Source organism: Ciona intestinalis, chromosome 14, assembly GCF_000224145.3.
Source record: "Ciona intestinalis chromosome 14, KH, whole genome shotgun sequence".
NCBI lineage: Eukaryota > Metazoa > Chordata > Ascidiacea > Phlebobranchia > Cionidae > Ciona > Ciona intestinalis.
The window spans coordinates 2,291,840-2,306,019 of record NC_020179.2 but is presented as its reverse complement, the minus strand read 5'-3'; the positions used below and the strand labels follow the sequence as shown (position 1 = coordinate 2,306,019).

The window sequence follows — 14,180 nt, the reverse complement described above, 5'->3', positions numbered from 1 at the left end:
TAACTAATGTTAAAATTGTCCAAAAAGGTTATGCAAAAAAATGTTTTAAAAACTAATGATGAACGTTTTTTTATTAAAATTTTTATTTTATATTGTTTAAAACAAGTAACTGTACAGTTTTAATTAAAACATTTTTTTAATTCCTTTGGAAAACATGAAAAACAATTTTTTTTTGTTTTTTTTTTGCATAAAAATTTTTGTTGTACCGTTTTAAACATAAATTTTTTTCGAAAATATATTTTGCAAAAAAAACATTTGTTGTAAAAACTATTGTTAAATTTTTTTGTAAAAATTTTAATTTTTTATTGTTGAAAACAAGTAACTGTACACTTTTAATTGAAACATTTTTTTGAATTCCTTTGGGAAACATGAAAAAAATAATTTTTTTGTTTTTTTTTTATAAAAATTGTAGTTGTACTGTTTTGTACTTAATTATTTTTCGAAAAATATTTTGCAAAAAAAAAATTGTTGTAAAACTAATGTAAAAGTTTTTTTTTTCAATATTTACTTGCTTAAAACTAGTAACTGTAGTTTTTATTAAAACAATTTTTCGAAGTTTGTAATATGAAAACAATATTTTTTGTGTGTTTTTGCATAAAAAAATAATTGCACTGTTTTAAAGTTAAAATTTTTTGGAATTCGGTTTGCAAAGTAAAAATAGACTCAACTATAAGATACTGATATGATAAAAAGATATTCTTTTGTAAATCATAGTCGAAATTTGGTCATTTGCACTTGGAGATAATTTATGAGAAGCGGCTTGGGCGAAAAACAGCGTAGTAATACCCAATTTGTGGCAAAAATGTAAACTTTATTATTCGTTATTATCAATTTTGCTGTTATTTCGAGTTTATATACATTTGTAGGATACAATATTTATCAATTGATGGATGTTTAAACAATAGCAATTGTTAATAGCAAAATAAACTCACTCAATAATCAAAATTAACAATGATTTTAAACTGTCCATCTTACCCTGTGTTTTTTCGAATTTGTAAAATTTCACCTGTTGTGCAGATTGCTAAATAACTCCTCGTGTGTTTTATTATATTTTATTAAATTGTAGTCAATGATAGTACTTTTTACGTGGTATTACCCAAAAACCGCCCTCTATTTTCATTTTGGAAATATTTAGCAATATGTGCATAAGCGTCCCATTTTTCCCATCGTACCATATAGTAGGGTGGGGTAAGATGGGACAGCTTTAGCACATAATATCCAAATATCCTGATCGTGTTTTAATCATTTAACAACAGTCTATGGGAATCGTGAGGATATAACTTTATAAATGTTTGAATGTTCTTTGTTTACTGCTAAATGGGACGTGAAAACACAGTTAAAAGATGTCCCATCTTCCCTCACCCTACTGTATTGCTTTTTTTAATATTTAAAACCAACAATATGCCTTGACGCACGTTTTATAAAGCTGTGATAATAATTCTGTAACATTATATTCCTGATTATCATTAAATGGGGGTCCGTAAAAGGAAAATTAAAAAAAGTCTCGCCTGACGAAGTGTCTCATCTTCCCCCACCCTAATATATACATATATTTTTAATATTTAAAATCCCCAATCGGCTTTGACTCGCGTTTTATAAATTCGTGATAATACTGTCAAATAATTTTGTAATATTATTATCCTGATTATCACTAAACGGGATTCCGAAAAAAGAAAAAAGTCTCGTCCGAAAAAGTGTTTCATCTAACCCCACCCTATTCTATACATTAATATATTGTAGTATAGGCGACCTGTTAAAGTTAAACCATAGCAGTTGGGCCAGAAAAAGAACGTAACTTGATTTTAAGGCTTTTAGCAATACTTCGTGGTATTTTTGATAAAACATCATTTAATTATCAAAATTAACAAGCGTTTTAAACTGTCCTGTCTTACCCTGTTTTCGAATTGGTAAAACTACACATGTGGTGTGAATCGCTAAATAACTCTTCGTGTGTTTTAATAAATATTTTTAATTTTTGTCAATTAATAAAGGTATGACAGTACTAATTCGTTGTATCAACCAAAAAAGCGTCATACATTTTGGCAATATGTGCTTACGTGTCCCCATCTTCCCCCATTATACTATATAATAAATTTCCTGATCTGAAGCTCACAGAGTTGAATGATTCTTGTGTAATAAAATGCAGTAAAGATTTGGTGCTACGAAAACGTAACAGACAAAAATAAAGTCCATCCACTTGTCACCTCCCTAACATTTATTTCGCTTCGCGTATTCAGAGGGCCAATTAACTGGTAACTACTATAAATCTACCTAATGAATATATGTGATTTGCTGTGGAGCATAATATACATAGGTCCGAAATGGCTGATTTGGCAAACTTACGTTTCTTCGACATGAAATGAAAGCGACTAAGTCAAAACAAAGTTCCTCAAAAAAGACTTTTTTCAGCCCTGATCTTACAAGCATTTTACTCCTCGTTTCTTTCTATAAACTATTACTAATAACTGTATAAAGTAGAACAATAAACAAATTAGTAAAAGTAGAACAATTAAATCATGTGTGTAAAACGTAGAGTTAGATTTTAACATTAGAAATTAGCGAGTATTTACGTTGTATGATAAGACAACCTTTAAGATTAAAAAATCCTTTTCTGTTACATTTGCTTTTATTTGGTGCTGCAAAGTTGCTTTCGACATACCTAAGCCATTTTCTGTATCATATATATGCAAATCTGTACAATGATAAATGCTACACAATCTAAGAGCACTCATAACGGAACGGGCAAATGCATTTGCGTCGCAGAGGGATAAGAGACCCAGAAATAGTTTTTAAAAGCATTCAAGATTTAGCTGCTGTTATTTCTTGGTTTTCTTTTGGGACAAGTTGATTTTGTCGCCAAGGCTGAGAGCCATGCCCTAAAAAAACACAGTTTTAGTTTTTATTTCACATGTTTATGTTTTTTTTCTTTTTTTAAGACTAAAATTTAGAAAAAAAAGTATACACACACACTGTTACAAGCACCTACCTGGCTTTTAGCTCGTATTCGTATATGTCCTGCAACCGGGGTGCCTGGAGGTTTTCCTAAAGGTTTTTCAATACTGACATTGGCTAGCGCACTCTCACCGAAAATCGACTTCGCAAATAGATTGGCAGCTAAAAAGCCAGACTCTCCACCTAAAGCCTGTAACAGCAATTTTTAAACGGTTACACATATGCTCTACTTCAGTGGTTTTTAACCTTTTTAGCTTACGGGACAGGAAAATTTCAAAACAATTTTACGACAAAAGTATGCAACTTAAAAAACCAAAAACCAAAAAATGGAAACTTTATTTCAATGAAAAATTTGCTGCTATCTTTATGATGTTATACGTGCTGTTATTAGATTTTTGCAAGGCGTGGTAGGGATTACAGAGTGGACAAATTGTAATATTTGACGGGCCAGCGGTTGAGAACCACTTCTCTAAATCACCAAAGCCAAATTGCAATTCTATAATGGTAAAGTAAGGCACCCAGCAAATGGATCACTCATTTCTCTCCCTGTTAAACCAGTTCCCAAACAGAAAATTTTGCAATTTGGGTTTGGTTTTATGATTGTAAAGTTTTATAAGCCTAGTAAGTTGGCCTACCTGGGAGCTTTAGCGGATATTTAAATCAATTTTAAAAATAACAGATTTTTACAAACTAGAAAGCTGACAGTTAAGTTTTTCTTGTAAGACTTGGATTGAAAAATAAACGTAAACAAGATTATAGTTAACTATTTTTAGGGGGGAGGGGGATATATCAACAAAAGGGGTCAACAGAATAAAAAAGTTGGTAACCACTGGGTTAACCCGTTTGAAACAGACTTACTTTTTCAGGGGTCAAGCACTTCATGTTTGTAGACTTAAGTATATGATGCAAGAAGTTAACCAAGTCACTCATGTTAGTGTTGACGGTTACTTTGTTTTCCCATTCAAATTCAGCCCACATTTGCCTGTAAAAATTACATAATATAATAATAACTTTATTTGTTTTTTTCAGTTATGGTAGCGAAGATCAAAAAAGATTTAAAATGGAAAGACAGGATATAACGACAAAACAACAGTTGTTAAAACGCGCTTAAGGTGGCTGTACACAGGTTCTGTTTCCGGAAGTAAAAATTCGGCTGACCCCTTCTGACGGCGTCTTTTCACAGAATGTGTAACGTCCGAAACTTGTGAGCCGTCTGTTAACGCAAGGTTATTCAACATGTTGAATTTTTACGCTTGTATGGTGCGATTTTGCTTATGGACTCAAAACATTTCCGGGGTTAGAAGGTTGTTTAGACGAGCTGAAAAGGTCATTGACATACTGTTCAGAAATGCTGCCGGTTTCCCGCTGTGTGTTGACCGTGTGACCCAAGTGATTAATGTTTTTAATAGTATTATGCCTGTTATTTTCACTGGTGTAATTTCATATAACCTTTATTGTCTAAAGAAGCCTAGAAAAAGTGTTGTTTTGTTTTCACAGATTTTGTTTTGTGAGCAATGTAGTTATCAGATTGATACTGGCAGATTACGCTACTGCAAACACTTTGTTGCTTTTCCTTTTCCCAGACAAACAATCCATTTATGTTTAATGAATTCCCAGTTAAACTTCTTTTTTACAGAGGATTGACCCTAAGATTGAGAAATGATGGAAAAAACAAAAACCCTCAAAAAACTTTTCACCAATAGTTCAAAGTGAACAGTTTCGTAAACCACTATCTTAAACAAATGAAATGATATTTCTTGCATAACAGGGGGTTAAAAGTCCTAACAGAAGAAAAGTAAAGAGAGAGAGAAAGAGAAAGGAGAAACAGGAAAATGTTGATTTTTTTTCTTTTACCTGAATTCAGCATCGGAGCATGTTGCAGGTTGTATATAATCCATTATATCAATATGTATATCATTGAGTACCACACAGTTACGGTCGCTTACAGCGCCTGTTACATCATAAACGATATTTCCAAATATGATTCCATTCTCTGTTGAAGCCACTTTGACACTTGCTTTAATGTTTGCAAAGTCATGAGGTGCCAGTGTCAGCGGACTTGGTTTTTCAACAAGTTTCAAGTCACCTGAATGAAATAATGCAGGAAAATTAAACATGTGTTTTGCACAAAAGCACCAACGCCATAAATATTGAGCAGACTGTTGGCATATGTTGTATATGTCCAATGTCCATACATGTATAATAGAAAAAAAAAATCAAAATAGAAAAAAATTCAAAAAATAAATCTATTTCTATTACCTAGTGTAGCCAGTTCTACAGTACAGTTTTGTAAAGTATCCGAAGTTTGATTGACAATCAATACATCAAGTACAATATCATATTGATTGATATGTACATAGGCTTCAGCATATACTGGGTCAGAAAATCCAGTCAGTTGTGTGACCTATGCAAAGAAATGCTTGTAAAGAAAACAAATTACACGAATATTAAAGTAGAGTTAGCTCTATGAACTTTTTAATTTAATAGATTACAAATTTTACAAAAGACAAGGCCCTATTTTCCTGTGACAATAGCTATTTAGTAATCTCACAAATATATTTACTGTACATCAATATATGCAATTTAAAAAGGATTTTCCACCTTCAGAGGCTTATCAGGTACATGTAACTTATTTACCCTTGTATGGCGGGAACGGCAACAGTCAACATAATCTGGGTGTTATGTTCATACACCTCTGCAAGCATTTAACTTTTTAGGCATGGTTTTATGCACAACTGATAATTTGGACAACCCATTAGTCACTGGCACGCTGGATCAATTGTCGTTAAGTGTCTTGCCCGATACACACATACGCCCACAATAGCAGCAACGAGCCTTGAATCTGTAACCTCTAGGTTAGAGCCAGTCGTGCTAACCACTGCACCGGACATATTCAGTCTTAAACCTTGTTCAGTTTTGAAGCAGTCGGATCTCTTGCTTCTTTTTTCTGGTTAAGAGTCCCCACAGCTGCACTCAGACTGAGTTCAAACTGATCTTCTAGAGAACCAGATTCAGCTTTGGCAAGTAGTTGAGCGAAGTTGATGGGATCATCAGGCTACACAATTTGGTTCTTTTATTGTATTACATGTTATTGTTAGGGTGCATGGCATGAACCTATTCTATGTGGGTGAGGTCTCGCAGACTGGTACTCCCTAAGATTTAGGCCAGTATTGACCCAATACCCCAACACTCAGGGTGCTACCGCATGATAGCACCCCTTGTTGGTAGTAATAAATGGAAGATTCTTCCTTGACAGCTCGGCCAAGGTTAAACGCTCCTATTAAAAATGAGACTTGGACTACCATTGTTTTAGTTTATGCAGATGGCATTTAAGCCAGGTCTTGTGACCAACTGAATAATAAAATGAATATTCTGTTTATTTTTTACCACCATAACTAACATTTTACACATAACATTTAGAGTTTTTGATGGTAAATCACAGAATTTGAGACAATGGATTAAAATAACCAAATGTACACCTACTTAAACTTAATAGTGATTCAATAAAACAATCCATCAAAAACATACTAAAGACACAAAGTGTAAAATTTACCTGAACAGCAGTTAGAGCAGTCTTGGTTCTCTCTGCTACCCTCCGCTGGACACTTTCCTCAGCAGCTCGAATCTCCAGCAAATGTGAAAGGGAGCCGCGACATTTTGAAGTGAAGATTTCAGCCATTGTTTCATTGCGGTCTGCCAGCACCTATATACACAGAAAATATTACAGTTTTATGTTGGCCATACGAGCAGTGGTAATGAGAATTTTATGTTTAAAATTTAGGGGGACAACTTTAATATTTTATTAATATAAAAAGAAAGTGTGCTGGGAAAAGTCAGCCATACTATTCTTGGTCCAAAACAACCCAAAAGATTTTTATATGACCATTTTATTGGAGGCAAATGAGAAGTTGACTAGCGACGTGGCATAGTGGTTAAGCGCGCCTGCCTGTAACCCAGAGGTAAAGGGCTCGTTGCTACCATTGTGGGCGTATGTGTCCTTGAGCAAGACACTTAACGTCAATTGCTCCAACCCAGTGGTCACTAATGGATTGACCAAATTATCAGCCATACATGAAAAAAGTAAAAAAATCCCTAAAATAATCACCCACAAAGTAACATACATGGTAACTCGTAAGCTGGCACGAGGTGTTAAACCCATGTTATAACGGCAGTCGCTTTCTGGCCACGCGAGGATAAAGTAAGTTACATTTATTCAAGTTGACAAGAATACACAAGATCAATTTCTTTCTGTCCACTATTTTTAAAGGGCAAATAATTTTGTGGGAAATTGTTTCGGGTAACCTTGTTTAGACTACGCGCAATCATCTTTAACATTAAAATATTGCTTTTCTCCATGTATTGCAAGCTGACACGTGTTAGAGAAAAACAGAATATTTCTCTAATGGGGATCGGAAGAAGACGCATGCGCAATTTAAAGAGAAAAATCCAGCATCTCTTTACTGGTGATCGTGAGCAGACTTGTTCGGGAATAAGACAAAACATTGACTTTGTATTAATTTCTGTCAAAATTCGTTGCGTTTGTGGTACGTCTCACACAGACATATGTATATATAGAACTGGCACATGCTACCATGACTACAGAAAGTAAACTTAACCCCTCACCTTGAGGCAAACAGTGAGTCGGTCTATTTCATCATCACTAATTGGTTTCTTTGGGAGATTGGATCGACCAAGGTGCATCACACTTGATAATATTAGCATGCTCTCAGCAATAAAGGACTGGAAGGAATTTGAGAAAATGTTAAAGTGCTAAACCCACATGTTTTATATTAAATACTATTTTTAATTAGAACTGTTTAATGGCCTACATACAAAAAAATGTGTAGAGATTACACATATCAATTTAAAGTGGCAAAAAGAAGTATAATCATGGTCTTAGTAATAGAGGTATAACACTGTGTGAGTAATAGAAATTTCACTCTTTTAAGCTTTATAAAATTAATGGCGTACAAATAAATACAGTCTTATATAAATAACTAGATATATAAAAAAGTCCAGGATGTAAAATGTGTGTAATGCAAAATGGTATTTTACTACACAGTTTAAAACAATTAAATCGGGTGTTAAACTTTACCCTATGGCAAACATAAAAAATAAACTACTTTTTATACCAGATAAGCCGCTAATGATTATTTACAAAATTCAAAGTAGCACAAGAAAAAGAATATTTCACACCCCACTTTAAAAAACATTTAATCTACCTACATTTTGTTTGCGAGGGTCGGGGCAGGTAAGGAGGAATCTGAGAGCTTGCTTTGTAAGAGATGTGGAGAGCGCTCCTGCTAGTGAAAAGTCCCCATCCATGAAAAACTGGCGCAGTGGAGGTCGATTTTGCTGAGATTTGTTGCCGGATTTTGTGTTTGCGACACTGAAAGCTGATTGGGTGACGTACGTTCCCATTTCGGTGACCCGGCGTGAAGATGATGACTAAGCAATTATATATATTGGGAAAGTTAATTTCTAGCTGATAATTGGGGGAAACATTATACAGGTATTCTATTAAATACTGTTAGTGGCAATACCCACTTCGTAGCAATAATGTAATTTTGACTAACAGTTGCTATCATTTTTCTGTTTTTAGAAATTCATAATTACTTCTCATAAATTATCTCCAAGCACAAGTAATTGAATTTCGAATATCTTTTCTAAAATTTCTAGCTAATAAGTTGGGGGAGACATTATACAGGTATATATACTGTTAAATATGAGTGGGATCATGTGGGAAGGCATGTTATGGAATTTATGCATATTTGATCCATTACCTTGAAGTTAAGCAAAAATAACACAAATAAGGAACAACAAGAAACAAGGTAAAAAATTCTAAGAAAGGGCAAAAACTTGTAAAAATAAAAGATAAATATAGTAATTTACCTTTTCAGTTTTTTCTGTTTCCTCCTCCTTTTCTACTTCTTCCCCAGCAGCGAGTTTGAGCTCCGTTTCCACCATCGGAAGTTCTCCGACTGATTTCCGGACTTCAGTAACAAATCGAAGGATTCTAGTTGTTCCCTCACAATACTCACCCAAGATCCACAAAACACCACGCAGAATCCTGAAAAAAAATTGACAAATCACTGAAATCAGTGTTACCAGCAACATTTTAAAAAGTGTGATTCCATTCAGTTGAGTAAACCATTGTTTCCCATTTTTTTAAATTTAAATGCTAACTTTAATTAAAAAGACATAGCAAAGTAATAATAAAGTCTATTTTAGTCGCATGGCTAAATTTATGTTTTACTAGATTTTTTAATAGGCTGTTTCTAATTTTTTAGTAACTTTCGTGGTACATTTAGATCACATTTGACCACCTCTATGCATAAACAAATTTTATGTTTCGTTGATATGCCTCATTAAAGTATTTTACTACAATAAAATAATTTTTAGATCTGGCAACACTGACTTGACAGTTCGAATGGATGGGAATACTTCCAACAGCTTGTCAAGTATAAGTGGTTTATGTTGCTCATGTCGATGGACAGCTTCACGTACAAAAACCAAAACATCAGCAGCAGCCAACTCTTCACTATCACCCAGGAACTCCATTAACTAAAAAATGGTCAATTTTATCCTAAAATTTACTAACTCTAGCCCGGTGGCACTGTGGTTACCATTTCTCCATGCATGCCTCTAACCGAGAGGTTATGGGTTCAAGGCTTGCCGATGCTACCATTGTGAGTGTATATGTCCTTGGACAAGACACTCAAACGACAATTGATCTAACGTAGCTGTTACTTAAAGGTTGTCTTAATTGTCAGCTATAAATTAAAACAAAACAAAATCCTGCAAAATCACCCCAAAGTTTACATACTACAACGTAACTTATAAGCAGGAGGTGTATAAAACCGAACACATCAACACACGTGACACATATGTGTTGTAATGACTGTCATTGCCTCGTTATGCCGGGGTAAATTTGCTACATTCATTCATGTATTTATTCAACTATAGAGGTCTATCACAAAAAAAACTTGATAAATCAATTTAAAATAGGCTCTGATTTATGGTTTAAAAAAAGATTGGTCAGTAGTCAAATGCGAAAACTATATGTGAGCGACAGTTACATTACTTACCACTGGAATAACAAGAGCAGCAGTGTCTGGAAACTTAACAGTGCAAGCATGCATTGTCTTTACAAGAAGCTGACGATATTTATCTGTGTTATCGTGGCCTTGTACATCTGATGATTTGGTGACCTGTAAGATAACAGTTAAACTTGATCATTCAAACTTTGCTCTAATTTACCAAAAACCAAATGGGGTGAAGGAGAGGTGCTATCTATCAATATAATGTTTAAACAGAACATCATAGAATTTTATTAACTAAAACGCAAATTAAACAATAATACTTAATATACACCATTCAAAAGTTGATGTCAAACTCTAAAAATCAAATACAGTCGTGTAGCAATTTTTCCAAAGAAAAAAATAATGTTTAACTGAATATTCGTTACTAGAACAAACACCTGTGTCGCTAGAGAGCAAAATGTGACAATCGGTCAAAACTCGAAAATTGGTTTAAATATATATATACCCCTACGTACGAAATAATAGCACGGAGGCGGCCTCCGTATACGAATTAACAAAAAAATATGTATTTTTACTAAATTTATTAATATTTTCGTATTGTTCTCATAAAAATATACCATTGCGGTGAAGAAAATCAAAATTAACGACGTGACAACAAGAGAACGGAAATTTAGGCATGCGTTGACCGCGTGGTACTTGGTCATGCGTTGACCGCATGTGCATAATCTGTTATATAGCTGTTACGTATGCGTAATTGTCTTTTTTACGTCACATCGTCACTTTGAACATGCGGTAATCATGCTTGGAACAGGTTAGTAACGTTAGTTCAAACCAGGTTCGAACAAACGTTGTTGATCCATCGTTGTTAAAGGATAAAGGTAGTTAGAAAAATATTTATTGTAGATGAAAGTATTCATTGTAGATTGAACAATTCTTTACTTGATCGCAAACGTTCAACTTCAAACCTGTTTTCAAGCTTCTGCTGGCTAAATAATCAAGGGGACAATCGCTATTATGGCGCACACAATCAATGTGTGAATTGCTAATATGTCGTAATTAATTACCAGGTCAAACAATCGCTATTATGATGCAATAAATCCACGTGTAAATCCCTACTATTTCGTAATAATTATGGTGCTTGGCTGAGGAAAACATCGTAAATATACTTTTTGTATGACGACGCGCGAAAAGGCTAAACTACGACGCACGTGGACGTTAAACTACGACGCACGTGGACGTTAAACTATGACGCACGTAAAGGTCAAGTAGAAAGCACGTTGCCTCGAACGAACGATTTATATATCGGTCAATCTTGTAAATACGCACGAGGAAAGGATCAACGCGTAACACTGACGTCCGCGTTGAGCAAGCGTAAAATAACGTCAATGAAACGCCGAAGTGTTATGACGTCACGATTGCGTTACGTCATAAAAGGCTTCGCCTCCGCACTACATTTGAAAACTCGGCGCCTATGTATATACCACATCCATAAAGATAAAGAGTCAAAGGTTTGGTACCAAAAACTACCACAAACATTTGTAGAATTGCTAAAAGAATAACGATTGCAAGATATTTCAAAACATACTTCTGCAATTATACATAGGAGAAAAAACAAAGAGGCTGTGGCATTTAAAAACAGAGTTCCAAACGAGAGACTTAAAACTAAAAAAAAATTTATTTGTTTAATTCACCTCTTTTTCAAGGAATTTGACCAAATCCTCGACATTCCTGGAGGAAACAAGGTCCAGAGCAAGATCAAGAGTTTTTCTTCTTACTTCTAGATCAGGGGAGCTAAGAGCTCTCAATATATCCATCACCAATTCCTAAAAAAACCATATTAAAAAATTGCACCCCGTACCTATTTTGTAACTACAGATTTTTTAACAGTAACATTAGATTTTTATGTTGTTTTAACCTCAGATTTTACACAGGCATTACTTTCCTATAGTTATTTCTGCATTGACAAAACAGTTTTCCAAAATATTTTAAACCATAAATTTTTACCTGTAGCACTTTCTCATGGAGTGGGTGATTCTTGAGTTCCACAAGTCGATCAAGAACAATAAGCTTCACGTTGTTGTCGGCCTCCTTTACTATAAGTTCTATGTAGCACTGAGCAGCAGCACTAAGGGGAAAAAGGTAACTGGGTAATTGCAAAAATAAACCCGGAAAGGTAATTTTTAACCTGACCGAACTATGTTGAATCCAGCAGCAGACATCAAGGGGTGACATAAAGGTCCAATTTCACCCCACCCCCAAAATAGAGATATTATTTTGATAGCATATTCAGGAAAAAATAAAAAGAACCACACCAAATGAATAAGCAGTAACAAAAATGTATCTCTAGCTTTAATTATTGTTACTACGGCAACACACAATTGCAACCAGGTTTGCAAAACTTAATCCTAAAATTAGAGCATTAGGTGTACTGCAGGGTAAGATTTAGCAACGAAAAAATGTATCTTAAAAATATTACATCATAAATCCTATTATTTTGAAACGTTTTACCACTTCTAGTTCTATCATTTACCACTTCTATCATTTCATATTTTCCCTCATACAAACCCTATGTATGTTACGACAGACCTGTTAATTACTTGCGTAATAAAAGGGTATTGCTTAACATTTAGATTAAGATACAGTACGAACTGACGTGTCAATTATTTATGCCACAATAGCGATTCACTCGTCTGGGATTATGAATGCAGGAGTTTTGTTACTATTTGAATGATTGCAGTTTTACGTTTACCGTCGCAAACATATATGTTAGCAATGTTTTTTTAACAGGATTTACAATGTTGTGTCGCAATGTAGACGGAAATTGTAAAAACGAATAGCAACAAATGTGCACACAATTCGTAATTTGCGAATTGCTAAATCAATCTTTAAACTATACAGCAAAAACACTTACCGTACAGCAGTTGGTGCATTAGATAAAGTAACCAATGTACCAGCAGCTTCATATCTTACAGCTTGGCTCGATGATTGAAGTAAATTGTAAATGCAACGAATGAACCGAGCACGTTCATTGGGGTTAGCGTGGCATACTTTGTACACAAGCTCCACGATCACAAGTTGCAGAATATCATTAAAAGTGTTCACCTGAAAACAGTTTTTGGTAATTTTTAAATGATAATGTGTTTATATTTGTTGGCGTAAACGTTCATTAATTTAACCTGTATATGTCGTTCATTGTTCTTAACTGTTTATGTCTGCCAACAGACAAGACTAAACCAGGAAATGATGCAATAATAAAGTCTTGCCAGACGAAATGTTGGGAATACACTACGTTTTTCTGACCTGATCTATGCAAGTACTGAGATAATCCAGAGCTCTTTCTTGGTCTGCATGGATGAGCATCATGAAAGCATTTCTTTTACACGATGCATCCTTCTCTCCTTCCAGGAACTCGTGGATCAACTCTGGAGCATCAGGAATCAGTTGATCGAACTTTCTGTTAAGATAAATAAGGATAACATGGTTAGTGAGATAATAGATATATGCAGTGGTGCTCTTTGTAAAAAAGTAAAAGGATTTTATTTTTAACCCCCTCTCCCCTTTTTTGACTGTTTTACTGTATAAAGTGCATTTTTCATACATTATTTTTAATGTTTTAAGATCTGGCAAAACATATGGTTAAAACCCACTAACCTGTATATCGTGTAAATTGCAAGTACAGCATTCCTGCGCACATAGCTATGTCTGTGCTCAAGACAAGAACGAATTGCTGGCATTAACGGCTCTATTAGCTCTGGCTGTCGAAGTTTACAGAGAAATCGAAGAGTAGAACCTCGAATGAATTCATTGGGATGTTGTAAATCCTAGGAGGATAAAAATATATGATGAATAAGTCTCAACAAAATGCTTACATTTATTCTTAATGGTTTTAATTTACATATAAAATGTAAAGGTAGGTAAAGAAAACTTGGACAGAATGGGATAGCCATACTCAAAGTAAAGTCCTAAAAATGTGCATCATAAAGACTGTCACTAAGTTTGACATAGAAGATCCACAAAGAGCCTTTTACCACCAGATATACTATAAATGTATAGTAGGGTGGGGGAAGATGGGACCCTTTTTTATCTTCACGACTCCCATGGACCGTTGTTAATTGTTTAAAACACGATCAGGATATTTGGATATTCTGTGCTAAAAGTGTCCCATCTTCTCCCCACCCTACTATA

General features: G+C 34.4%; 1 protein-coding gene across 2 annotated transcripts in view; it reads right to left on the bottom strand.

The window, feature by feature from the left end:
• Nucleotides 1-2,607: 2,607 nt before the first annotated feature.
• Nucleotides 2,608-14,180, bottom strand: part of LOC100175227 (coatomer subunit beta-like) — a 14,735-nt gene continuing 3,162 nt past the window's right edge. For both annotated transcript variants that reach the window (XM_026837478.1, XM_002131771.3), the window contains exons 3-19: nt 13,647-13,816; nt 13,296-13,449; nt 12,907-13,097; nt 12,000-12,120; nt 11,687-11,818; nt 10,041-10,163; nt 9,371-9,516; nt 8,845-9,022; nt 8,179-8,400; nt 7,576-7,692; nt 6,506-6,655; nt 5,858-6,007; nt 5,212-5,356; nt 4,807-5,038; nt 3,811-3,934; nt 2,987-3,142; nt 2,608-2,876 (exon numbers count right to left, since the gene is read on the bottom strand). In XM_026837478.1, coding sequence (XP_026693279.1) covers nt 2,817-2,876; nt 2,987-3,142; nt 3,811-3,934; nt 4,807-5,038; nt 5,212-5,356; nt 5,858-6,007; nt 6,506-6,655; nt 7,576-7,692; nt 8,179-8,400; nt 8,845-9,022; nt 9,371-9,516; nt 10,041-10,163; nt 11,687-11,818; nt 12,000-12,120; nt 12,907-13,097; nt 13,296-13,449; nt 13,647-13,816 — 2,571 coding nt within the window. In that variant the 3' untranslated portion in view covers nt 2,608-2,816. The remainder of the gene's footprint in view (nt 2,877-2,986; nt 3,143-3,810; nt 3,935-4,806; nt 5,039-5,211; nt 5,357-5,857; nt 6,008-6,505; nt 6,656-7,575; nt 7,693-8,178; nt 8,401-8,844; nt 9,023-9,370; nt 9,517-10,040; nt 10,164-11,686; nt 11,819-11,999; nt 12,121-12,906; nt 13,098-13,295; nt 13,450-13,646; nt 13,817-14,180) is intronic.